The 26661-nt window shown below is 38.3% G+C and overlaps 1 protein-coding gene across 1 annotated transcript in view; it reads left to right on the top strand.

Annotated features, from left to right (window-relative positions):
- Positions 1 to 26661, top strand: part of LOC136105745 (musculoskeletal embryonic nuclear protein 1) — a 42664-nt gene that overhangs the window by 1794 nt on the left and 14209 nt on the right. The window contains exons 2-4 of the mRNA XM_065845543.2: positions 15083 to 15131; positions 16911 to 17006; positions 20649 to 20770. Coding sequence (XP_065701615.1) covers positions 15083 to 15131; positions 16911 to 17006; positions 20649 to 20770 — 267 coding nt within the window. The remainder of the gene's footprint in view (positions 1 to 15082; positions 15132 to 16910; positions 17007 to 20648; positions 20771 to 26661) is intronic.

Below are 26661 nucleotides of genomic sequence, written 5' to 3'. Positions count from 1 at the left end.
GATGCTGTCAATGAAGTGCTTGTAATTGTGGAAGAATGGAGTGAAAGGAAGGAAGCCAGTCCTTGAAATGGTACTGGTGAGAAAAGGAATCTTTTTCCAAAGGAGATAAGAGCAAAAAAAGTAACAACTTGTCATACTTGCAATTGCTTACAGTTAAAAACAGAAGGATAGTATGTTTGTCCTAGTTTTGATAGCCTTTATTTTGGGTCTCTCCCCTAGCAGGAGGAGAAGGTGGCCCCACCAAATGGAGCAGTTACACCAGTGAAATAGCAGTTCTCTCGTAGTTAAGTGCTGTGCTGGAAGGGGTGATTCTGTTCTGTCTGTGAGTTTTCTCTGTTTCAATCCTTTTTATATCATAATGAAAACATCTGGTATGTTGTTCCAAAACCTTTAAAAGTTGCCTCAACAAGTAGGACTTCTTGTGATCCATGTGGCAGGTCTGTTGTGACAGAGAAGCAGGAACTTGTGGCTGAGAACGGGAGGGAGAGCATGACCTCTCCTCAGCAGTCCCTCGGCATCAACACAGTTGTTCCTGTCCTGGAGCTGCTGTGGCAGGAGGGATGACACAACTCCTGGAGCTGGATCACAGAACCGATACAAAAATGAACAGGGAGATGTAGTTATTTTTAAGTCAGAGTATTTCTGTGTTCAGGTCCTCTGACCATCGGGCACAGCAGAGCTGGTAGCGCTGTGGGAGAAGCCAGTGGCTGCAGGCAGGGACTGCTGAGGAGGTGGCTCTGCTCTCAGGTCGGGTGGGTGTCTCTTTGGAACACAATTTATACAGCTTATAAAGGGCAAGTCACCTGCCTTTTTTTTTTTTTTTTTTTTAAAGGGAACACTTGAAGATGACACTTCAATACTTTGCTTGTAATTATTATGCAGAACTCTCTGTAGGAAAAGAAACTAAAGTAATAGCAACAGCGATACATTGTACAATTGCTTTTTATGCACAGAGGCTGTTTCCTTTGAAAAATATTGGATTTCACAGGTAAAGAGTAAGAATTTTTGTTAAGTGGCTAAATCAAAGGCTGACTGAGACTTGCTGTTTTCTAGATAAATCCTATCATGCTTGTATTCAATGAAACAATTTTTTTTTCTGATCATCGTAACTAGCTGTAAGAGGAGGAGGACGACGAGGACCTTTTCTGTGCCTCATTGGTATGTGCTTATCTACAAATGACTGAAGGACTGTTCTTAAAGCAAAATTGTTTAAGATCTGACACTTGAGTTTACTACTTCCTTGTGTGTGCACCTACTCAATTGCTGTAAAGTTATGCTATTGACTGATGTGCTGATTACATCAGCTAAACTTTGTATTTTAAGGGCTAAAATGTGGTTAAGTGTCAGGTTTTTAATTTGTTGAAGATGTGGTGATTCTCAGGCAGCACGGAAACTGCATTGCCGCGACTATCTTCTAATACTTCAAATAAAAGTTTTTACCCCAATTACATGATCAGCCTACCTGGTGTGTGCCCCCGCTGCTGAATTGGCACAACCAAGACATGTCAGGAACAGAGAATTTCTCACGTTGAGCTGACAGAACGATCATTTGAGATTAAATCTGAAGTTTCCTGTTTTTTGTAGTTCTTGCCTTGTTCTGTCACACGTGGAATGAAGAACAGTTTAAGTTACTCTTTTACCTCATGGTAGCCTTTTAAATGAGTGATTTCCAGATTGAAATATCCAATCTGTCATAACCCCCTAATCTTTTTATTGTAGAAGATGCTTTAGCTAGTTATCATGTATCTTAACTTTATACAGGAGTTTTCCTAACCCCCTTAACCAAAGAATAGAAGTCTGCATTTGTTTTTATTGCCATAAGTTGTTTAAGGCCTCCGAAATCCACTGCTTCATCACTCTGATTTCAAATCTCATCCTTCTCTTCGTGTAAAGCATTTGTGCGCTACAGAACTAAGACCCTTTTCTGATATCTGAATCAGGAGTGACTGTACCTAATACTGTGCATCAAAATTCATATTAAAGTCAGACGAGACAACTTCTGGTGCTTCTCTCCTAACCATGGGCTCTAGCTACCTGTCGAAGGGAGCTTACTGATTAAAAACTACCTCTTCTTGGCAAGTCTGCGTGGACTGGCAGCCCTTTTTGGTTCTGGCCACTTCTCAAGTCTGTTAGCCTGTGTTTTTGAAGCCTGTTGCTTAATTTTCTTCTTGTCCCTCCTGCCTGAGTATGCATTATTTTCTATCAAAGTTTATTTAAGCCAAGTCACTTCATAAGAGGAAGTCTTAATGGGTTTCCCTTGATGGGAGAGATGTATGTTTATGCTTCAGGTTAGTAAGGGAAAGATAATATTTTTTTTTTAAAGTTTGCCACTATAATGCTTGTATCTTATTTCATGGGGATTTTGATGTAAAATGGCAGCTTTACTTCTTAAGTGTTTTTTGTTCTGTTTTGGGGGTTTGTTGTTGGTTTGGTTTGGGCATTTTTGGTGGCATTTTTGTGTGCATGCAATTGATTTTTTTTTTTTTTTTTTTTTACTAATGCCACAAAGCTGGCTTTAAATATTTTTGTATGATATTATGTGTTTTGTCTATAATCTCAAGCACCCTTTAAGCATTCTCTGGTTAGGCTTTTGTTGGTAATGAATGATTAGAGAGTGGTGTTTGCACAGTATTCCCACACATGTACAATGTAGATGCAGTTATAAATCATACTGGCTTTATTGGCCAAACCTGTAGAAAGGAGAATGTGGAAAAAAACCCATTGCCTGTCCCTTTACCCTGACTGACACAAACTGTTTCAAGTACTTCATCTTGAATATGTAGTTTATTTACTAGACTTGTTTGTCAGAACATTGGCACCGTATCAGACTGTGGCTGTGTTTGCTTTGGGATACCTAGGAATGGCTGAGAAATTAGATGTGAGTTACATTGAAGAATTATTTAAATAGAGGAGTCATTTGGTCCTCTGCAGGTAAAAGGTTTGTGTCTGTCTGTGAGGAAAATATAAATATGCTGTAAAGGAGACCAGAGTGTGTCGGTCTGTTACCTTTTTATGACTTTATTACAATTTGTGTCTGTACTGAGATTGGGAAGGGTAGAAACTTCTCTGTTAGCAAGAGTGAAATTATTGGGTGCAAATGTGGTGAATAAGTGAGTGTGTGGGTTTGCTCTTGAGGGTTTTTTGAGGGTTACAGCTGGGGGAAAAAAAAGGAGTAATCTCTTCACTTATAGTGCCTTAAAGGAAGGACCTTAAAAACTGTATCCTTAATGTCAGTTTACAGCAAGGTTTTCCCACCTGATAAGTCATGCAAGGAAGATGAATGCTTCTAAATATAATGAGCTGTCTTAGTAGGTAGTTTAGTAAAATTCAAAAGGCTTTAACAACAATATGCTTTTCAGAGGAATGATTTAATGTTTTCATCAAGGTAAGGAAGTATTATTGTGAGGGATAATGTTCTGGAGAGCAGGGACTTGAGAATGAATTAAAAATAATTCCAGTAGCCTTAAAAAAAAGTCAGCTTAAAGAAAACTATTAGATACAAAGTTGTTTTCCATAGCAATTTTCTTTCTGCTTGAGCAGATTTTAAAAATGTGAAAGTGGTGGGGAGATGGCTTTGATACCTCATAACATCAGCAGTGAAATTTCCTAAGATGTATGGCAGTGGCCTGCTAGCAAGGTGGTGTTTATTAATAGAAGGCATTATTTTAAAATACTTGATACTATGCTGACTTGATAATATCCCATCCTTGCATGTATTTGCTCCGAGTGACGCAGTACGTGTTCATGTGAATTGCCGAAGACCACCTTGGAAAATGTTATTTGTGTGGCTGATTTTAAAACTTCTCCCCTATAGAAGCTTTAAATCACAAATAGGACATTTCATATTTATGAAAATATGGACAGTATTGTACTTAAACAGTGGATCACACTTTGTGAAATGCACTTAATTATTTTTCCTAGAACTCTCTGCCAGTGCGAGCTCATGGTGAGTTGCCAGATATATGCAGAGCTTGCATTCCAGTGTGTATTTGGGGATTGCCTGGTATATTATGCAGTCTGTAATGACTTTAAGGACCACTTTCTGGTATCACAGCGGTGGGAATGAGTCACTCTTAGGGTAGAGGAAGACTAAGAAGATAAGCTACTGAACTGCATTGAAAGGCAAGATCTGGGGTAGGAGCAGAGAATAAATTTTTAAAAAGGAGGTGCAATAAATCCAGAAACTGGAAATAGCGCTTTGTCATGAGCCAGCCTGCAGGGGGGCGGCCCCGGGGAGCACCCTGGACAGCTCCGGGCAGCGCTCCGGCAGCCGCCTGGCCGGGCAGCACCGCCAGCCTCAGAGGTGGGGTTTGGTTCGGTGTCATCTGTGTAAAGCAAATAATGATTTGACAGTCAGTCTGCAGGTTTGGCTGGCTGGCTGGAGGCCAAGGAGGAAACAGGATGAGGTGATGTGAGTAGAAGGAAGGTGTTTTAACCTCTTGTTCCTTCGGGTCCAATCCATGGTAATTAGTAATGGTCAGTATCGTAGTGGGCTATAGTAAAGAATGAGCCTTATTCTGCAGGTTAAGTGTCTGCTTGTGGCTCCTGGAATCAGAAAAGCCTGTTAGGTCACTTCGGTCATGGCCAAGTAAATTATACCTTACAATGACCAAGTGTTTTGTTATCCCCAGATGGTGAAGTATCGCTTGCCTCTGTGTTACATGGCTGTTTCTTGTTTGTTTTAAATAAATCATCAGTCTTTTCAGTGTCTCTGAGACATCCTTATTTGTGTTTGATACAAAAATGAGAGATGCACGAGGAGCATAGCAGGAAAAAAAAATGCATCCGCATGGGTAAATTAGCTAAGTAAACTGCTTTAATTTACTGTGCTGATACTGTAGTACTCTTTAATATATAAAATGCAGAGTTGGAATAAATTCTATCCATTTTGAGCTCTGCAGAGAAAGACAAATCTTGCTGACAAACTTCATGTTGTATAAAGGCAGGTATAATAGTATTGGGAACAGCTAGGCTGGCCATTTAGGTGAAGCAAATAACCTGAAATGAATTTAGGAATAACAATTTTGGAATTGTTTCCTATATTGAAAACAGAAGACTAATCTTGTTTTATAGCATAGTTAAGTATGTATCTCTGCATTTACTGACCATCAGAGAAACATGTTTTCGTAATGTTTAGTCCTGCTTAAACTACATTTCCTTGTTGTTGTTTCTTTTTTTTTTTTTTTTTTTTTAAATTAAAACTGCTTGCAAGATGCCTGTTTCTTTGTTGAATGTGGACTTTATTGGGTGACCTAATATCCTACTAGAGCCAGGTAATTATTACTTTAATGTCACTAAATGAAGCAGCTATTCTTGAAATGCCATGCCAATAAAAGTTAAGGGAAAAAGGATAAGGTATCAGTTTAGGCAGATGATCTGTAATCTGCAAGTAAGTTGCTCTTTTCATTAACAGTTGTCTGATGCCCTTCTCTGTCTTGTTGGCTCAGAACGTATTACATTTTCTTATTGCTCAGCTGATTGCTGGGTATAATTATGCTCCAGATAATAAGATTGTTCTAAGTATAATTACGCATGTCATTCACATTATGAAATGTTTAGGAAAAAGGGTAAGTTATGTTGACATTTGGAAACTATTAAAATGATAAATTATCCAGAAACTCTGAAGCTGTGTTTAATTAGAACTAACTTCTGGACTGTTAGCTAGGCTGTTGTTTAACTGTAAACTGCATAATGAATGTGATCTTGACTAGTGTTTTATAATTAAATTTGTAAGGAGCTGATTTGCACAAATACACAGTGTGCATTTTTGTGTTCTGCAGTGATATTAATTTCATGGTTAATGAAGTTTACATTCTTAAACTGGTATTTAATAAGGTCTTATCTGTGTGGGTTTCATTGATGAAATGAAAAATCAGGTTGTCTTTCTCATGCCTGCTGGTAGGAAATGCTTTGCATTCTCAAAGATTTGATCACCGCAAAATGTAATCCATATGAACCTTAATATGTTGAATGTCGCTGGCAAGCCAAATATAAGCTTGAAGCTTGCATGAGACTGCCTTTGCAGGCGGTGTGGAACAGAGGTGGGGGTTTAGCCAGGAATAAACAGACTTGTTTGAATTGTTGCTCAGGATATGAAAGACCTGTTTTTCTGCCACTGACCCTGAATCACACATTTTACATATATTTGTTGTCATAACCTTGTACATATGTTGTCATATGTAATGGATGTTGAGAATGAAAGCGTGCTAGAATGGGTTCACAGTTCAGATTCCTCGTAGCTCACGTTCATGGTGCAGGTTCATAGTTCCAGGTTTAAGTTAGTTCACAGCGGTACTGAGCTAGAGTAGGGAAAGGTCATCCCAAGGAAGGTATTAAACTTGTTTTTTCTATTGTTCAGGATGCATTTCTCTCTAGAGGTTGCTGTTTGTTTCTAATAGTTAAATGTTTTTAGAATTTGAAATGTTTTGACTTCTGTCTTCTTAACTTGTATCGCATTTTTAGCTACCGCAGGTTCTAAGACCAACAATTCCTCCTCTTGTAGTGATTAATGTGTGTTGGCTCACTTGAGGAACACAATACTGCGATTCCTTGCTTTATCTGCCAGGCATTAAACAGAGCTCAGCAGGACTTGTGAGGTGTTCAGGACAAGAGTTCTGACAATAAGTTTATTTTTATACTTCTTCTGATTGAGTGGCCTCTCCATTGCTGTGCTCCACTGATGCTGTTGAAATATAAGCAGCAATGGACATAACTAGAAATTGCTGGTGAGAGCTGAACTAGGGAGAGGAGTTCCTGAATTTTTAAGTGTTTCAAATTTGACAGTAATTTTTATAGGACTGACATCAGTTTGGGAACAGGTAAAAGTTAAGAAGTCATTGTTTTGGGCTTGAATGCTTAGACTCTGACAAATACTGTTTTATAGGGCTAGCCAGCCACCTTGACTGAGTACTTACACAAACAACCTTTGCTTGCTTTTAGTTGTTCAACTCAAGTTTTTTTTTTCCTCATGGAAAAAATTACTTTAAAATTACAAACAACTGTTCATAACTAATAACATATATCCTCTGTCTCTAATAATTTGTTGAAGATGTTATGCTCCAAAATTTTTATTTCTTTTTAGAATAATTGCTCTTAATTTCTTTTGCTGGAAAATAGCAGCTACTCTGCATCTTCTTCCAGCATACCTTTCTTGTTTTGAGGCTGATCATGTGAATAGCAGTGTATGTTAGTTTATATGCATAGGGTTTTAATGCTTTCATTGCAAGGTAATTGTAATGTTAGACAATGAAATAGTCTTAGGGAGCTTTAAAATTAAACAAGGGGGGAAAAACCTCCCTCCTCCGTCTGATCTTAAACACTTGAACTTTCTTATGGCAGTATGTTTTTAGTGCTGGCTTTAGGTTTTGGTGTGAAGCTTTTATGAAACTTGCACAAACCTTAAGAGGTCAGAAGCTTTATCATTAAGAAGAATGCTCATGCACATGGAAGTTACTACATGTTTTTGTCTAGGTTTCAGAAATACAACTTATGCAGTAAGTTTTATACTTAGTTGTTAGATATGTTATATCAAAGAAGTCTGTGTAACTGGCTGCTGACTCTCCTTTCATGATATTCGATCCGTGTAAAAAGAATGTATCAAAGCAGGTTTTGTATTTTTTTTCTTTTTAAAGCAGTTGGTGTTATGTGAAATGTGTCTTGCTTACTGTTCAATGCCCCAATAGTTTCACCAGCCTAGGAAGTATGAATCTGGTAAGCAAAACTATTCAGAATTTAAATGGACTATAAGCATAGAGTGTACATCTACCTTTGACCTCTTTGATTTAATATATCTGTTGTTTATCATGTCTACAAATGGAAACGCAGTTTTTCTTTCACATTCTTTTTGGGTATATCTGAACTCACTTTTTTTGGGTTTGATTTCTGCTTTTGAAGCTGCTACAGTTACTGGTTTAATTAATATTTTAAGGAGTGATGAGTGAGTTCATAGCTGTGCTTTGACAGTTCTGTCAGTTCCCAAGAGCTGGTTTAAAACAACTGACTTGAATGACTTAAAGTTCATTGATATATGTTGTCATACTAATAACATTAGGAAAGCTTCATGTATTATTGAGTGTCTTGTGAGTGCCATAAGTGAAAATGGTGTTGTGAATCATAAATTGCTGCTTAGTGCACATTAATATGGATTGATTCTGTTTGTTTTGTACTGAATAATTCATGTTTCCCAAATGGTTCGTATTTTTAATAGGAAAAAAAAATCCAATTGAATGCAGCAGACTGTATTTTTCAGCTCTCACTAGATGTATGTATTGCATGGTAGGAATGCACTGCCTGTTTCTCTGGCATCCTACCTCTTTTTTTTTTGTATTTGTTTAATGACACCTGATTCAGAGTACAGAAGTGTTTGCAAGAGTGCTGTTAAACTTCCAAAGCAAGTAATACAGGCACTTTCAGTACTGGAGGCTTAGATTTGCTTTGCTTGAGCTATCTCATGCCTGTCAAGGAAACGATAGTGTAGACTTCTCTCTCTGAAATTACCGGGAAACTGTGATTTATTATGAACTTTCAACTAGAGCAGGCCTTGTCTGAACTGTGCTACATATGCTAAATGTAAACACAACAAGTATCTGTCTCTAAGATCAAATCTTGTCTTGGAACTTCATATGGATAAATATTTCCTAAGCTACTTGTGCTGTTTATCTTAGAGTTCTTAAAGCAGTTACTTGCAACCCTGTAGCATTGGCGTGTCTTTCAGGAATCAAAGGATTGAATACTTTTCTTTACGTAGTGCATATTACATGCATTTTCTGCCTTATGAAGTGCTGCAATAGGTTTGCAATTGAGAGTCAGAACTTGTGTCTATTTCTTTGTCTGCTAAGTTAGTTTAGCTATTTTAAAGTAAGCTTTACCTTTTTAAAAAAAGGGAAAAAGCTTGATTACAGTGGCTGTTGGTGAGGTATGTCTAGGCTGCGTGCACTACTAAGACACATTTGTTTACTGACAGCCAAGCTAATGCTTCTGTCAGAACTACACTATCATGTGCTTCCAGGATGCATGAGATGAGCCTTGGTGAAATTGCCTTAGACTGAGTTGTATGTGACAGGTAATATTACTTATTTGTGTGTCCCCCAGCCAGTCTTTATGAGCTAAACATTTGGAAAATTTGTTTAGGGGCTTGAAATATGTGTCAGGAATAAAAAGCTCACCAACCTCTAGTAATGCATTTGGCTGCTCTTCCTCAAGAAGCAACATGGTTTGTTTTATTCCAAAGCTCAGGTAGCAGTATTTTTTTATTATTTTTCTTTTCAGGTAGTTGTTTGTCCTCTTCTCCCCTGCACTGTGAAGGGCAACATCACATTGATCGCTGTGCCCTTAGCTATTACAAAACATTTGCAGGGACAAAATTTACAGACAGGCTTTTAGCTGAGTGTAAAAGAAGGTGGGAAGTAAACGTTTTTACAGACATAACTTCCAGTACCTGTCTCCAGTGTTTATCTGGCAAGCACTGCTGCCCATATGATTAATTATGTGAAATCTAGTGTTAACACATCACTTTCTGTCATCTTATGTCATCTGTGTTGAGTCAAAAGAGCCCTGGTCATGAAATAGCTGGGCTTGGCTGGTGCTTGGTACTAGCGTATTTAATGTTGCAGTAAAACAAAGTCCCTTGTTCTCTGCTCTAACAACAATGACAGTCAGACCCATTTAACTGTCACAAAGTTTTTGCTGCCTAAAACCTGTAGCTGTAACTTTATTCTAACTGCTGCCATTGGAGCAAATAGACTGGGATAAGAGCTGCCATTCTGCAGGTACCACATGGCTGTCCAGACACTGAAACATTAGTCTTACAATGTCCCTGAATAACTAACTAGCTGGGTCATTAAACTTTACTGTATTCAGCGTTTCTATAAAGTTTCTCTCTGGGTGACAATCTTTAATGGACAAGTTCTTAATTACACACGTATCTCTACAGAAACACTGAGGCCAAGGACACAATGAAATTAAGAGAAGAGGTTGGGTACTTGCATGCCTAATACTGTTTTCTGTCTTGAGGAAGTTTTAAAAATCCTTTTTGCAGGGAGCAAAACCAGTGAGCACTTCATTCAATATATCAGTCTTTAACATGGACTAGAATAAAATTTTCCTTTGAATTATTCCATAAATTTTTTCATCATGAAGAAGCCATGGTTCCTGATATCTTTCTCCAATACAACTGTATCCCTGGACGTAACTGGAAATCAGTTGCTCTGGTGCGGTGTCATTTCTGCTATAGTATAGTTGGTGTCCAAGAGTACTGACAAGTCTAGGTCATTAAGCAAAATTATAATGAAGAATTTTGAGGATTTTATGTAGAGAAATAAGCATCAGGCTTTCAGGGTGTCCTGAAATTGAGCATCTCAGTTGTAGTTAATGGGGCACAGGAAGAGAAGGAAGAATTGCAGCAGGGCAAAAATTGAATTAGCCAGAACACGGTGCGTTTTCATTTTATCTGGAGAAGTGAGCAGCAAGCCATAAACACTCGTTCTTTTGTTCTTTTCTGCAGTCCCATTTATTATCTCTTTTTAAAACAAACATACCTCACCTTGCCATTTTCCTGTCTTTTTTTAAAATTCTGACTAGAGGGAGATTCTGAGCTCATAAGTGTCACAAAGGCTTTTGGCCATCAAGTGACATGTGGCTTATACACTTGTGTATCTCTTTGTAAGACATCATTTTGGCCTGTTCTCGTTAGGCATGTTGTTTCTTCTAAAGCTATTTTAAGAAAGAAACATTCTGTGTGTGGGAAATCTGTAATTTCTTACTCCTTTGTTACTGCTACCAAGAAAATAGTAGGGGGGATGAAGTAAAAAGGTAAGAGAAGCCTGTTAAAAGCTTTGCTTAGTGGGAAAGGGAGGTAAGAACAAATGTATGATAAATGTCACAGGTAATGTAAAATTCTCAGGCAGTGGTGGTGTGAATTTTCAGAAATTATTAGCGTGCATGTACGTATTCATAACAGACATGCTTTCCACCATTGTGGGAGAAGCATTGATATTATGATGCATGTATTCTCCTGATAACCAAATATTCTGAAAATAGTTCTGTTGTCTGAGAGTAACCGTGTGAAATTCTGTGTCAGATCCCGAGTTTGTGTGCTAATGCTTGGTTTAACTCTTCAGCTGTTACTCCCTACATAGTTTGTAAAACAGTGTTCTACTGGAAACTTTAGTACTTGTCCTGAATATTGGAAATTAGGTGAATTAATATCAAAATAACCCTTCAAATCACCACAGCCTTGCACTGTGAGGGCTATGTTGGAGGATCTGTCTGGTTGCAACATGTTGTTCGGGAAGCCCAGCAAAGCCAACCTGCTGGAGCAGGTTCAGCACTAGTGGTGGAACACGGTACAGAAGAAGCTCAGGCTGCAGCAGATTTCTCGCTGTTAAGTTCTGTGCACACATATTTATGTGTGAGTTTAGTTTCTAGATAGTTGTTCTTTGGTAATTGACTCAAATCTTGGAGCTTTTAAGCGTCATACCACAGACAGACGATTTTTAGGCTTATAGACCAATTTTTGTCAGAAGTGACCCCCAAAGTTACCCGCTTCTGCCTCCTGCTCAGAGTAGGACCAGCCTATGTCCCCTTCCTCGGGGCATCGTCCAGGTGAATTTTCAAGGTCTATGGGACTGAAGTCACTGCAGCCTCTCTGGGCAACTTGTTGCAGAGTTTAATTGTTCTTGTTGGAAATGTTTTACTTCTGTCAAGCTGGCATTTCCCTGGCTGCAGCTTGTGGCTGTTTCCTCATGCCAGCTGCCTGATGCCCCTGCGGGATGGATCTGATTCTGTCCTCGTGGAAACTGCCCACACACGTGAGCAGGTTTGCATGTGGGATGTGCGAATGTGATCCTGTGCCTCACTAACCTTTCCTTTTTGTTTTCTTCCTCTATTTGTCTACCTCAGCTGTTGCTTTGCTGAGGTCTAATGACAGAAGTGTGTCAGAGGTTTACAAAATGAAACATTTTTGCACAGGTTTTGTCTTTGACCTATTTTTGAAAAAAGTTTTGAGAAACACTGGAAATACAGGTGAAATTACCAATTCTCTCCTCAGAAGAACAGTGTTATTGTAGTACAGCTGCGGAGGACATCAAACCTGTTAAATATTCTTTAGCTTATTTTCCTTTTTTTGAATTTCAACTTAAGTTAGATAAATCTTCTTAGATCTTTATTGGGATCAGAAAGATTCTTATTGTGAGCTGCCAGAACGCGTGTCTAAGAAATGCAGCAATACACGATCTGTAGAAACATTTCAAACATTTGAGCTGGGCCAGTTTTGAGCTGCTACAAGAGCAGCCATCCAGAACCTTGAAGTTCTTAAACACATGTTGAAGTCACTTGACATCAGCAAAATATTTCCTGTGGGTCTTTTTGGGAGGATGAAGGAGGGAGAGGAGGAAAGGCCAGATTCCAAGTACAGCTTCAAGTGTTGCTTTTCATATTGACACTTTGGAGAGGTTTTACTTCATTTCTTGCCTCTGTTCTTATATATGGCCTTTATTCTTCCCTGTGAGTCTTCAGTTTTCTGGAATACTGATTGCAAAACTCCTGTGTTAAAATAACTGTTAGAAACCCTTTTACAGTACTCTGGCATTAATTATTCCTAGAATTTCAATGAAATGCGAAGACAATTTAATGAACTTGAATTTTGCATTGGCAATACTCTGCCTTCTATGCTTATCTATTATCTGTCCATCTGGCAGCTCACATGCTTGTTGGCAGAAGTGCTTTTATTTCCTTTCCTGAAAATTTCTGGCATCGAATGTATAAACAAGCAGCACTTCCTTCTTCATTTATAATTCAGCATGAAATTCTGAACATTATTAGTTAATTAATATTAAATGTGGTGAATTCTTGCGAGTGTGAGTGTGACGCTGTGAAGTGAAGCATATGGAGCGGTCCCACCTCCTTGCAGTGAGAAGCCGGCAGATTGAGATCCATCTGTCCACTGACACACGCACCAGCACGCGTCTCGGAGCTGCCGCCGAGGCAACGCAGCCTGCCAAGAGAAACCACGAGGGCTGAGAGCACCCGCGGTCACGGTGTGCTTTGGGGAGGGCAAGTGGAAGAATTGCTTTCCTCTCCCCAATTTGATAGATGCTTAAATTATTTACGGAATCTCTATTTGAAAAAACTGTGATGGCTTTTGGTTGCAAAATTAATTTATTAGTAGCAAACGTGTTATGGACCCTGAGCTTACCAGTGTGGTTTTTGCTTAGTTTACTTACTCGGAAGGCCCCAGATGTCTGCAGCCAGACAGAAAAACACACACTCCCTTGCTGGGGGAGAAGGTGAATTGCTCTCAACTTGAAACACTGTTATAACAGTGTATTGTGCTGGGTAGGCAGCGTAACCCAGATACCGCATCAGGGCTGTGTAGGAAAATACCTGGTGATATCTGCGTGTGTCAGAAATACCTGATGTTCAGACATAGAGCTGCAAAAAAGCAGGCTGTAAAAGCAACCCTGTTTCCTAGGAATCTACTGGGCTTTTCAGTGTAGAGGTGTACATATTCATCAGGTAGCAACTCCCAAAGCATTTAGGCAGATTGTCTCGTTTTATTTGGGGGGTAGAAATTTGTAGTGTGATCAGCCATTTAATACATTCTCAAAAGACACCAGTAGAGGCTTTCAAAGTTAACTCTCCTGTTGATTGTTAACTCAAATGAAATGTTGATTTCAGAATTCAGCAGAGAAAAAGGCCTTCTGAAGTCTTTTTCTCAGTACGGATAAGATTTAGTATCTTGCAGCTGTAACAGGAAATAAATCTGTGTTACGGATTAGGCCAGAGCTGGCAGAGGCGAGGCTGCCCTGGGTCTGACCCATGGCCGGGCTGAGTGAGTGTTCCAGCATGGAAAAAAGTTTTCTTGCCCAGAAAGAGTTAGAAATGAAATTTCCTAAGAAGACAGGACAAACTGCAGATCAGACAGTACAGGTCTGTGGACCAGCTACTCTTCATGTGTGTGCGACTGTTTTTATCTCCCTATTCCTCTATTTTCCCACACCTGTTTATCCATGAGTCATATAGATCCTTTCCTTTTCCTGCCTTTGATTCCTCCTCATAACAACCCATAGTAGGTCTTGTGCAATCCCAAAAACCCACTATTCCCCTGCAGCCCGTCCCGTGATGCTCCAATCAGCTCCCTCTCAAAGGCTCTCCAGACCTGGCTCCCCAGGAGGGGTGTCACCGCTGGCTGCTGGTGCTGTGTCTCTCCTGGGACAACCAGCTCCGAAGTTCATGTTTCCTCATCTGCCTTTGGGCTTCTGCTCCTCTGGGCTTGTGGGGCTGGACCTGGGATGGGCTGATGGCTCCTGGGATGTACCAGGGAGTAGCTGGGTAGGGGGTGATTTGGGCTCCCTCCTCTGTGAGTGTGCAGAGGAGCTTTCTATCAGATACCCAAACAATTTGTATTATAAACTGTATGAAGATTGAAATAGTCAATTTTATCTTTTTTTTCCTTTGTATAGTTGGCATTATTTTTAATACTGGATTTTTTTGTTTGTTTTTAATATGTTAATGAGTATCAACTGGTTTATGAAGGGATTAGCAGACTTAAAAATCTGTCCTGCCTTCCTTTTGCAATTCAGTTTACCCACAGAAGTCTTATTTGTCATCCATAAAATAAATATACTTTGTCAGAGAATATATTTGCTCTGGTACTAATTCACTTGATTTATTTTTTATATTATAGATTGCCCCTTTATGGTGAGAATACTTTTTAATTTGACTTTCGGTCTCCAGTGAGCAAAAGAAACAGCATTTTCTAATACCTGCTTTCCTATCAGAAATTGAATTTTCTGGATGGGCGGTCACAGAAGCTCAGGCCAATGAATGGGAGTCAGCAATAGATTATTTTCTCAGGCATATTGGCAGTCGGACTGTGGATCTATAGGAAGTTGAAGGTGACAGAAGGGAGCCAGTTTCTTTAAAAATCTGTCCTTAGAGACTGATAAAGTGAAATGAAGTTATGTAAGATCTAATTTATCAAAGAATGTAACATTTCTGCAAGGTGATTTGCTTTCACTTTTTTTTGTTTTGCTTTGGGATTTGCCGATTGTCTTCAATTTTTTTATTTTTTTTTTTTCCTTAGTAAAACGCTTCCGAGAACCAAAGCATGAAAGACGGCCCTGGAAGATATGGTATGTTTCTGCATGCTTCATTCTTCATTCTTTTGTTTCTCATGTGTTTTAGAAATTGAAGGAATGATTGTTTGCATATGAAAATTAAAAAAAGGAAAAGTGATAACAAGAAGTTGATGACTGACAGTGAGGAATAAAAAAAGTTACCAAAATACATGAGTCAACAAAAAGTTCTCTTCTGTGTGTTCCCTTGCTAGCTCTTTCTTACTGAACACTTCCAGGAATCTCTACAAAGATTTAGACGTGCATTTAGATACAAAGCTTCAAGTTGTGCTCCCTCCTGATGATGGGAACTTACAGTTGCCCTCAGGTGCATCTGAACATCTCCAGCCTTCCATAAGCTTACAAGAAGCTCTCAGCTGGGCGTCAACAGAACTCTGTGTTCTGTAGCTATGTGCAAGGTAGAGAACAGTATGATAAAAGAAATACATAGCCATAAAAGAATACAAGGCATAAAGGGAGTATTTGTTTTTATTACTTTTAAAAAGTAATAGGATTGTAGCAATGCCAGCATAACCTGTACTAGTTTTGAGACTGGTGTAAATGTTAAGCTGGCATTCTAGCTCTTGAAGACTTCAGTGGTTTAAATTCATCTCATACAATGCTGGGTTTCAAAACTAATCCTGACCTTTATTTTATTGAAAAAATAAATATAAAATCTTTGTGTACTACAGCCTACTTCAACCTGAAATTCTGAGTAGTGCAGTGATAGCCCTTAACTTTCAAGCAAAGAATCTTGTTCTGTGACTTGAGTATTGTTATTTATAGTATGGTGTACTGATTAGATAAGTAAGTCACTGGCTTCGTGCCTTGTCACCAACACTCTGCTTTCTGTGTCATGCAAGGAGTGCAAGAGTTGTCAGAGGGGAGATGAATTCAGGCATAAAATGTTGTTTGGATCTGTTGGAGTGTTTGGATCTTTTTAGACATGGCAACAACAAAGTGGGTGTTGGTCTGTATAAAGAACACGCTCTTACCTACAGGATACTTCTGACACAATTCCTCTATTTAACATTTAAAAAACATTCACTGGAAGTTTTGGTTTTGTGCAAAGGCTGATGATATATGAATGGTATGGTCTGGAGTCCATACTGAATCAGTGGGGTATTTTACATTTTCCCAGTAAGTAGCAAACTGTTTGCTCTCTAACTCTGTCATCTGCTTTGGAGATAATATTTTCACGGTTCTAACTCTTTTGCTGTGTAGTCTAAGTTTCTGTACTACAGATAAAATTCAATGATACCAGTTCTTGCTTTCAAGTGAAACACATGTTGGATATTCAAGCAAGATAATATAGGTGAAGGACTCCTTAGCCAGCTATTAAATTGTTCACCAGGAAGGACATGATGAGGATTTTTGTTTTTTCTGTGCCATAAACTTGATAAAAAGGCATAAACATAAAATAATTGAAATATCTAGGGAGGCTGGGATACTCATTGTTTACAGGAGGTTATTAAAGACTTAGGTTTAGAGAGGATTAGCTCTTGGATAATGCATATGATACCAAGAGGATATCCCTAGACGTTAAATCTACAGTGATAAGGTTTCAAGTTACTATGATTTAGTTTATTGTTAGCAATATTTGAGGGGAAAAAAAAAGGTAGAATTTAAAATGGAGCATTGTTAAATAAACTAAATACCATGACAGTTTATCATTCTGATGTTCCACATTTTAAGAAAAAATGAATAACTGAGATGGAATTCCACTTAAAATAAATTTGCAATGTCTGTGTTGTAAACAGTTTTGTGTGTCTTTAAAAATGTTTTTACTTTCTACAGGTTTTTAGATACTTCCAAGCAAGCCATAGGGATGTTATTCATCCACTTCGCAAATGTGTATTTATCAGACCTTACAGAAGAAGACCCCTGTTCATTGTGAGTGTTTAATTTCAAAATAATTGGTCGTTACGGAAGTTCTGCAATTCAGTTTGGTGTACGTGGATGATAATGCGAGATAGACCTGAGAAGCCTCTTTTCATGGTAAAAATCAATCACTCTCTAAAACCTATGCTTTAAGCTTAGCTGATCATGGATTAGAGTTCTGCTCTTTTAGTTCATGGCTGACAGGACCTGAGCAAGCTTTTTCTGGGCTGTATATAGAGATTTTATACCAAGGGTAAACTCTTACTTCTCCCCTTTCCAGGTAATGAATGAAGACTTAGGATGGACATTGTAATATGAGGCTTTTTACTGCAGGAGGTGCTCAGGACCAAAGGAATAAATACAAAGTTGTGAACACTTGCCTCCAACTGCACTTTCACTTCAGGAAAGCTTTACTATGAAGTCAGGTTGCTTTCAGGGATATTTAGCAAAAATCATTCATGCTTGTATTTTCTTCTAAAACCTGCATTAGCTACTGCAGCATTATTTTCATTGTGTTAAAAGCAGGAAATCTTGCTCAGTACCCAGGCAGTTAGTACAAAAATTAATTTTGCAATGTCACACTTGGAGCAGTGTGACTAAGCAGATAAGCATTTCACTGTAGTATATTAAACCTGAAGATTTTTATGACTAAGACTCCATCAGGCTTTTTGCTCCTGAAGCAAACGGTAATTGTTTGGGTTTGTTTTTGACAGAGCTCGTGCTCAAAGAAGCTTACACATTCCTGTAATAGAAGCTGTGAAATTACTTTTAAAAGCCCAGTAATTTGCCCTTTAAAACCAATCGAGCTCCTTCAATGGCATCTGTTCACTGTTGTCCTCTGGTAAACAAAAGAGCTGCACAGCTCCAGAAATATGCTTGTGTTGCTTCACAAGCCTATTTTATTTCCCTTATTCCTCCTCGGTTTCTTTTGTGTTCCTACATGCTATAAACGTGCCAGTAAAACACTGCTTTTCTGTTCCCACCACAAAGCGTTTTGGTAGGGGAAATGCATTTTTATTTTAACACACTAACGGTGAAGCTTAACTTATAATTATGACAGTTTCAATAATACCAGACATAATTGTAAGATTTTCCTCGCTTACCGATTGAAGAATTTTTTGATAGACTTAGAAACTGGCAGGTGCGAATTCTTTCATTCCATTTTTATATATAAAAATACATATTCAGATAAGCTAACCAAAGCATGTCTAAAATGGTCAGTGTTTAAACCTAAAGATTATTACAGTATTTTCAAATCTAAAAACTTTTTGCTGTGTACTGAGTTTTCAAAATAAAGGGTTTGCAAACATATGCATTCTTTTCTATGTTTTACTATAGCCTACATAACTTTATTTTGAAATTCCACTTTTCATGTAAGTGTACCATGACACAAAACAAGTAAGAGGATGAGGTAGAGAACTGTTGTTCACTGTTCTCAGGATAACAAAAATTACAATGTGGAGTTATATGATTTCTCAGACAAGGGTGCAGGTCTTCCTTGTTATTAGAAAAAATAGCATGTTCCATCAACCAAAGCCACTTGTCCTTTGTGGGGAAAAATATATCTTAAGTGTGCAAGTGGGTCAAAATCAGTGAGTAAAAGCAATATTTCTGTCTGTGACTTTGGATTTGATGAGTAAAATTATTATTATTTAAACATGGATAGTTTTCTGTTCTTTCCTGTTTTGTAGTATGTGGGTCATTTTCAGAACAAAACCAGAAAATGTAGTTTTAGAAAACATTGTGGTGTAAAGCTTGGAAAAACTAAAACTGGAAGTTGCCATTTGTTTGGGAATGTAGTGCTGTCATTCAGGCAGGTGCATGATAATGTCGAAGCCAATAAAACCTCTGTTAACACACTTAAACGGGTAGGTTGTTGGTTGAAGAATCTTAAATAGGAAGAGCAAGCAGCGCAGGGAACTCGAGGGTCATGTGTGTGTGAACCCCAGACTTGCACCCCCTGAGCCTGCAAGCAAATCCATTGATCAGGTAGTGGCAGCAGCTGTGGTGGTGGTTTGTTACATGGGAGCTGGTTAATGCAGGGCATCGTGGAACAGTGAGTGTGTTGCCTGCATGTCCTGAGCCTGATGTGCTGGGGTGTGTTGGGCACATCTGGCCTGGGCACACCTGGCCTGAGCACAGCTGGCCGGTACTGCGAGCCCTCATGTGATGTGCAGTAGGTGTGGGCTCATCTCCCTGCTCCCCAGGGCTGCTTTCCTACTGCAGACCTACAGCAACCCCTTGTGGCCTTAAAATTACTTGTGTAGACTTGTAATTGCTGAGTTTCCTCTGCCAAATGCTGAACTTTGATTTTAATGTTCATCTAATACAAAGTTCATTAAAACTCCGGTTTGACGCACAACTTTTAGAAAATAACGATTTTTTTGGAAAATAACGATTTTTTTTAAGAAAATAACAATTTTTTTTTTTAAGTTTATGAGTAAGTGTTGGCTGAAGCAAGATACATCCACTTAATTTTTATTTTTGACCTGCTCTTAAAAGGGATTTTGAGGATCAGAACAGCTGCTCCTATACTGTTTTGAATGTTTGTATTCTGGCTTTGCTTTCCAGTTTCTGATACTGATTTGTAACAGATTTGCCTATGCAGCCAACAAAAGGCCACAGGTCTCTGGTTTGCTATTTTTATCCCAGCAGATAAGTTCCTACAGACTCTGGAGTTTACCTTAAGTATTTGGAATTACCAAATAAGAATCTCAGCAACGGGGATTTACAATGTGTCTCATATATAGCTGGCTCTTTGTCAGCTCCTGTTTTGTTCAGCTAAAATTGGTGATAGTAAATAAACCCAACTGACTCAAAAAATGCTCTGAATTTCAGCTGCACCATTTAATGAACCTAAGAATTAATTAGAAACCTGTAGCAATCTCTAGTTTCTTGAAGCATAGGTGAAACAATACAAATCCCTGAAACAATACAAATAGCAGAGTTGTGCAGCAGTTGTGCATCCATGAGGGGTGGTTTGTTTTGACTTTGGTTTGATTTGGGTTTTTTTGTTCTGTTTGGTGGTTTCTGTGGTTGTCTGTATGGTGAGGTTGGTTTGTTTGTTTGTTTTGATTTTTTGGGAAGGCTTGTCCCTGATCATGTCATATGTTTATTGGACAAGAACCAAAGTGTAGGAAAGTAGATCACTTTTCTTTCTGACACTAAGTAAGTGGAAATTTGGCCTGGGTAGTGACTGTGCTCTCTGGGCACTGCTCATTGCTCCTTCTTGGGAGTGGTTTGCATTGGGTTCTTTACCTTCAAATTCCTTGAGATGTCCTTAAGGTAACTTCTCTTTTTAGTCCTTTTGTATTTTCTTATTCAAATCCACGTTTTCCATGCAGAATGAACTGAACAATGGTAAAAAGAAAATCTGGTAAACTGGAGTTTTTTTAGAGTATGCACGTGCATAAGCCAGAGCTCACAAAAATAGAGATCGGAGCTTAACTTTAAGGACAGAAACAAAATATTGAGATTCTCCTAAAAATACTTAAATTTAGGCTATGTAATTACAGAAGTGGGTAAATTATTATTCGCAGTGTTCCAGCTTCTCAATATATATACAGATCTTGTCTCAATCATTGTGTTAAAATACACTGAACTTGTAGAAGATGAACCCTTGCTCCTTGTTTCCTTTTACATTTTTCCTTTCAGGTACCTTATCAACTTCTTGTTAGATGCCACATTAGGAATGCTGTTAATCTACATCGGCATACGTGCGGTCAGCAGCATTGTGGAGTGGCAGCAGTGGGACACCCTTCGCTTTGGTGAATATGGTAAATGTTTCTGTTCTTGCACTGGAGTTACTTTTTGCGATACAATCTCAGAATATTTCAGCTAGTGGTTAATCTTAAAATCATTATACAATTATTATAGTGACCATTTTAATATTTCACTTGTCACAAGGGTTCTTTAAAGTTCTGTAACTCGACGTGCACCTTCTGTGTTCAAAAGCTCAATAAATTGCTAAGCATTTTTTGAGTTTGGAACAACGGCTTGAATATTTTTTTTTTTAGGAGTGATTGAACAAATTATGATATTGGCTGATGTCAAGGAAAAAATTACATCATGGTAAATTTACTCTGACACACTTTAAAATAAATGATAGCTGGAAGGTCATTTCCTGGTAAAGTTTTCACTGCACCACATGCCGTTGTCTGAAGATACAGGCTGAGAGTTCTGCCAGCCATCTTTAAAGTAAACAACCACATACCTTCAGTGAAGAGAATGGCAAGATGGCCTGTACTTGTCCTCAAGTCATGATGATTCAAACTCCTGCGTGCAGGGCTTGTATCATGGATGAAAAACGCGCGTGTCTTTCTTGCAGGCTAAGGGATAGACTAGAGAAATCACTGTGATGTGAAGTTGTGGGTTTTATCGTCTATTACGTTAGCCATAGAAGTCCACAGATCTGCAGAAATTGTGGATTTGCAGATGAGATTCATATATACTCAACATCAACACTTAATTCTGTTCAGCTTGTTGTTTTCAGATTGCTTAGTCTGTCTGTCTGTCTGGGATTCTGTACTGATGCTAAAAATTACATCTGAATCTTCTCGAGATAGGAATGAGAGGAAGAAGTCACCTCGTAAGAGAGCTGTGGGTCTTCATCAGAGAGAAAAACAGACAAAACCCCCCCTATGATTTGGAAACAAAAAAGTCAAAATAACGTTTGCCTAACAAAGCGAAAGCTTTCATAGCAGTTTCATAATTATCGTTGGTTGGGGTTTTTTTTATTTTGTAGGTTTCTTCGTTTTTAATGATCGTCAGTGGCTGACAGAATTGGGAATAAATAAATAAAGGCCTTGCCAAGTTCAAGTACTTTAAAAGCTTGGGAAGTTTACAATTAAATCAAGTAGCATTACTTGCTATTTGCTACGTCAGAGGTTTAAAATAGAGATGATGACAAGCATCTCTCCTAGGAGAAATAACTGCCTGTACCATTAGGGCATTTTCTGTTAGATCTGTGCCTTGTGGGGTACAGTTTGTGACCATTTAAGCTGTTTAAATCAGCACTGCTACAACCCTGTTTATCTGTTTTTTCCCACCTGCTGTAGTCCAGTATTTCCACTCATCTCCTTGGACTGCTGCACATCTGACTCTTCGGGGAGTTGACTCAGAAAATTCACCATATGTAGCAAAGTAAATAGTTCCTCCAGATCAGTCCCCAGACTTGGGTCTCTGAGGGATTAGGTAAGAACCAGTGCCCGGGGAAGGGAACAGGGCAAGGAAAGAGCTCAGATGTCGCTGAGCTCCTCCATCTGACTGAGCTCTGGGACCTGTTGCCCAAAGTCCCTTTTAAATGTAGTTGAACAGTTTTCAGCCCATATCAAATTGTCTTTCCACCCACAGCAAAAAACTTGGTGTATCTGTTACAATTATTGGTAGGTACTTGTAACCACATCAACTATTAGGTTTTACTTCTGCCTAATATCATTCTATTTTTTTTTTCTTGTGTAGTCTGTTCTCCTATCCCATTTTAATGTGCTCCTGACAAAAAGGGGGTCTGTGTGGATGGGAAGATGTAGGGAAATTGGTCTCTATCTCTTACTGACTTCCAAAATGAACGTGGGTTTGTTTTTAGTTAGTTATGAGTCACCAGTGATGGCAGTAAGTAAGCTCTTAAAAATCCACAGATGGACTTGTTACTTGTGTTCTGCTGCAGAGGTTCTCTGCAACTGATCCATTATTGTCCTTTTGAGTTAGGAGATGTGAAATGCCTAAACTTGTTTTATCAAGTAGTCCTTCTGTGTGTGTGTGTGTGTGTATAAGCAATGTATGAAGTTATCTAAGTCCTCCTTATTTAGTTGTTCTGTTCAATATCAGGTCATTTTAATAGTGACTGACTTGTCTGTATCTACATTAATGTGCCGACCTTAGTGTGGTGGTGGTGGTGTGTTTGGTTTTTTTCTTTTAATCAAGCTATCATAAGGACTATCAAAAAGCATTTTGTAAATCCATGTTTCCATTAATCACGTGAGAGAGACTTGTGGTATAAAGAGAACAGGATAGCAGTGGAAAAATATTAGTAATGGCTGTGCAGTAGGGTTTAGACCCTGTGTAAGATATCTGTCTAAAAAGGACAATTTACATTGGATTGTTTGCTGCCCTCTTCTGTTAAGTATTACTCTTGTTTCTGAAGTTAAAGTCCTCGTATCACCATTTTATTTAAAATTTTTAACTTGGGCCTCAAGAAAACTCTTGTTTTGTTTTTCATAAGGTTCTTTAAAATAATTAAATTGAGTAAGGTAGAAGGGCGGACTAAAATGTAGTCCTGTGGGGTGGCAAGTGTGTTTAGACTTATTATATTGAAGTTGAATGTGAATGGTTAGCAAACATGGGGGTGAGGGATCTGCTCCTTGAAAGGAATAGGAGACTTGTGGCGTTTTATCTGAAGTAGTAAAGTCCAGTCCTCAGCTGGGAGATCAGTGTGAGTTCAGTGTGTTGGCAAGTGTGGCAAAACAAAGGAGAATCACCCTCCAGAAAACCTGAGTCTCTTCTAGTGACTGAGCGATGTTGTTTGTGTTTCTAGAGTCTAAATAGTCATTTTGTCTCAAGTTAATTCTCACTGTGAGCTCATTTCCCTTCTTAGCTCTATTACTCGATCCCTGGTGATTCATTACTTGAAGCTGTCACAAAAATAGCAGTGTCCTGCTGGTTTTAAAACCTCTTCTTTATATGGAGGATAGTTTTTAAGCATAAATGCCTCAAGGAAGGAATGGTTACCAAAATATCAGCATTTGTAAATGGTTGCTGTGTGTACAGCAAAACAGAACTGCACACTGATTTACGAACAAAGTAGCAGGAGGCTCCCTCAACGGTGTTTTTTTGGTCAGAATTTTTTAGTATATTAGATTTGTCTTCATATTTCCCATGTCGTATTTTCAGATTCATTACATCAGCAGCTGGATTTTAATGCAAGTGCAGAATCTGTTAATATATTTGAGTATTTAAAGAGGAGAAAAGCAGTCATGATCTGTAATGAAAAGAATGTTCCCTGCATTCTCCTTCCCTTCTTGTCTTAGGCTACTTTAGCTACTGCAAGGAGAAAACAGTTGACTAAATCCCTCTTGGTGACAATGAACTTTATTGGCAACTAAATTGTGCCGTGCTCTTTTTGCTTGTCTCTGCAAAGCTTAGAAATTGTGTTTGATGCATCTTTTCCCTCTGGCTCTTCGTTTGCAAGTTACAGAGCAACCTACTCAGAGCCATATAGGGTAGATAGCACTTACTTTAACACTTGTTAAAATTTATTTTTGATTAGTTCTCTGAGTTGCCATTTTCTTAAGAAAATTTTTCAGGATTTGAAGACTAGCAAGAAGCTACAGGGTAGAGAAATCACAGGTATTTTGTTCAAGAGCTGTCTATAAATGTACTTGTACTAAGTGGCTGCTGAAAGCAGTACACACCAGTATACGCTAGTTTTTCACTGCCCAGCATGTTCAAAAAATGTTGCCCCAGTTTTCACTGCTGAGGGTTCAAATTTTTCAGTTTTAGTCTGCACTTTTCTTGCAGTAACAAGATTTCTACTGATTTACTAGCTTATTCTAGACCGTAATTTATACATAACAAGTACAAAATCGGAATTCAAGAGAGACTGTCAGACTTTAGAAATTAAATTAGAGCTTTATGGCTTCAAAGTTCTAATTTGTGTTTGTGTACTGAATCTTTGAACATACAAATGTCCGAAATATTCTTGAGAACACCTCCTGGATGTGGTACGATTTTTTTCATTTCAATTGCATATTTTATAAAATCATAGAAAAAAAATTGGTTGGAAAGGATCTCCAGAGGTCAGATAACGCAACCTCTTGCTCAGAGCAGGGTTAACTTCAAAGGTAAGGAGGGTTGTTCAGGACATAGTCCAGTCCAGTTTTAATTTATCCATGGTCTGGGATTTAAGAAACCCTTTGAACAACCTGCAGTGCTTAACCAGTGAAAGCTTTTTGCTTTCTGTCAGAATTGTATGTCCACCCATCCAGTCTGTATCTCCCCAGTTTTTCTACAGGGATGCTATTGGGAGACTGCCAAAAGAGCTGGTGAGTTCAAAGTAGACAGCATGCCTGTTCTCCCCACTTGTAATAGGAACTGAGAGATAATTTTGTAGATGCAGTAAGGCACACAGAAGTTCTCAAGTAGAATTTAATATATACAACTAATTTCAGTACAAAAACAAAACAAAAAACACCACACACCACAGTGCCTCTACCCACAAAATCATAATGGAACAAAACATTCATTGGTGATGTGCACAACACTCTGAATAGAGAGTTTCACATCTTTTGGACATAAAAGAATCTCATGTGACAGAGTTGGAATAGATTCAAAATCACTTTAGCTGTCTTTGCTTTTAGGAATTAAATATAGATTGAAAAAGGGCTTAGAATAAACTGGTAAAGTTTTGATGGTAAGTCTGTAGCTAAGGCTAGATAATTTTTTTTCGTATTTGGTAGTTAATGAAGAAAACTAGAGAATGGTAATAAAAATGTGGAGCATAGAAATTAATTGCTAAAATTTAATTCTCAACTGTAATTCAGACCTTGTATCTTCAGAAAAATCGTGGCTGTTCAGCTTTGAAATACTGGTGTTTCCTCTTTCTAATTTTCTAACTCTTGTTTTTACAACAGAAGCTGTAAACTGCAGTATGTTATTGTAAAACTTGAGCATTTTAACCATTTTCCTCTTGGACTATTGAGCGTTGATCACTATCTCTTACTGTAAAACTTGTTTAGGAATCTTTCTTTGATTTAGACTCCAGTGTGAGTTATCAATTTATCTTTGTACCATTTAAACAGCAAACAGTAAGTCTCAAGACTATTACTAAGTATTAATACTGAAAACCTTTCAGAAATGTTCCAGAAAAGGAAGTAGCAACTATCCATTATGCATTACAAATACATAAAGGCATCTGAATTTCCACTGCCCATTATTCATCCCCAGTCTTAAAGTATTAAGCTGCCGTTGAAGACGTTGCAGAAGACAATTGCGAAGACTGAGCTAACACCCATTCCAAAACTTCTTTTGGGTTTCCAGGGAAGTGCTGCTTTAAGCTCACCTTCAAAGCTTGTTAGGCATACCAGGCCTCTTTCTGGTTTTATTTTTGTTTTTTTCTTTTTTCTCTCCTTGCTTTCATATAGTATAATAGTCTACATGAGTTTTTATGTTGAAATATTTGTGGTCTTCATTCTGTTGTGACAGATAACGTAATGCACTCAGCTTTTACCTCTGCCACAGTGAGGTGCAGCAGAATTTCAAACCTTTTCAGATTGAAACTAAAATGTGATCTTAATCTCTCGTCCAATTAAATTTTTCATAGCGACTCATAGCGGCTGTTGCTTCAGTTATGATTGGTTAGTTATGGTAACTAACTTTGTAGAGATGAACAATATGTTTAAGGTAACATAGGGAGAATGGCAGAAGCCATCATGTTTCTGCTTAGACTGAAGGGAAAGTTGTTTTTTCCCAGATATGCTTCCCTTGAGTTTTCCCTCTTAAGAAACCTGATACTTCATGATAGAGGGTCAAGAATAACAGTTTGATGAGAGACAAATGTAATGCAACTGCATCTGTCTTGATTTTATCAGATTATGTAAAACAGCATATAACCAGGTACTGCTGAATCTGATAACGTTTTGAAAGTTGGAGGGAGGCTGAGGGAGATGGGAAG

This window comes from Patagioenas fasciata, chromosome 10 (genome assembly GCF_037038585.1).
Source record: "Patagioenas fasciata isolate bPatFas1 chromosome 10, bPatFas1.hap1, whole genome shotgun sequence".
Classification (NCBI taxonomy): Eukaryota; Metazoa; Chordata; class Aves; order Columbiformes; family Columbidae; genus Patagioenas; species Patagioenas fasciata.
Note: the sequence above shows the minus strand (reverse complement) of the source record. Positions and strands in the feature narration are given on the sequence as shown.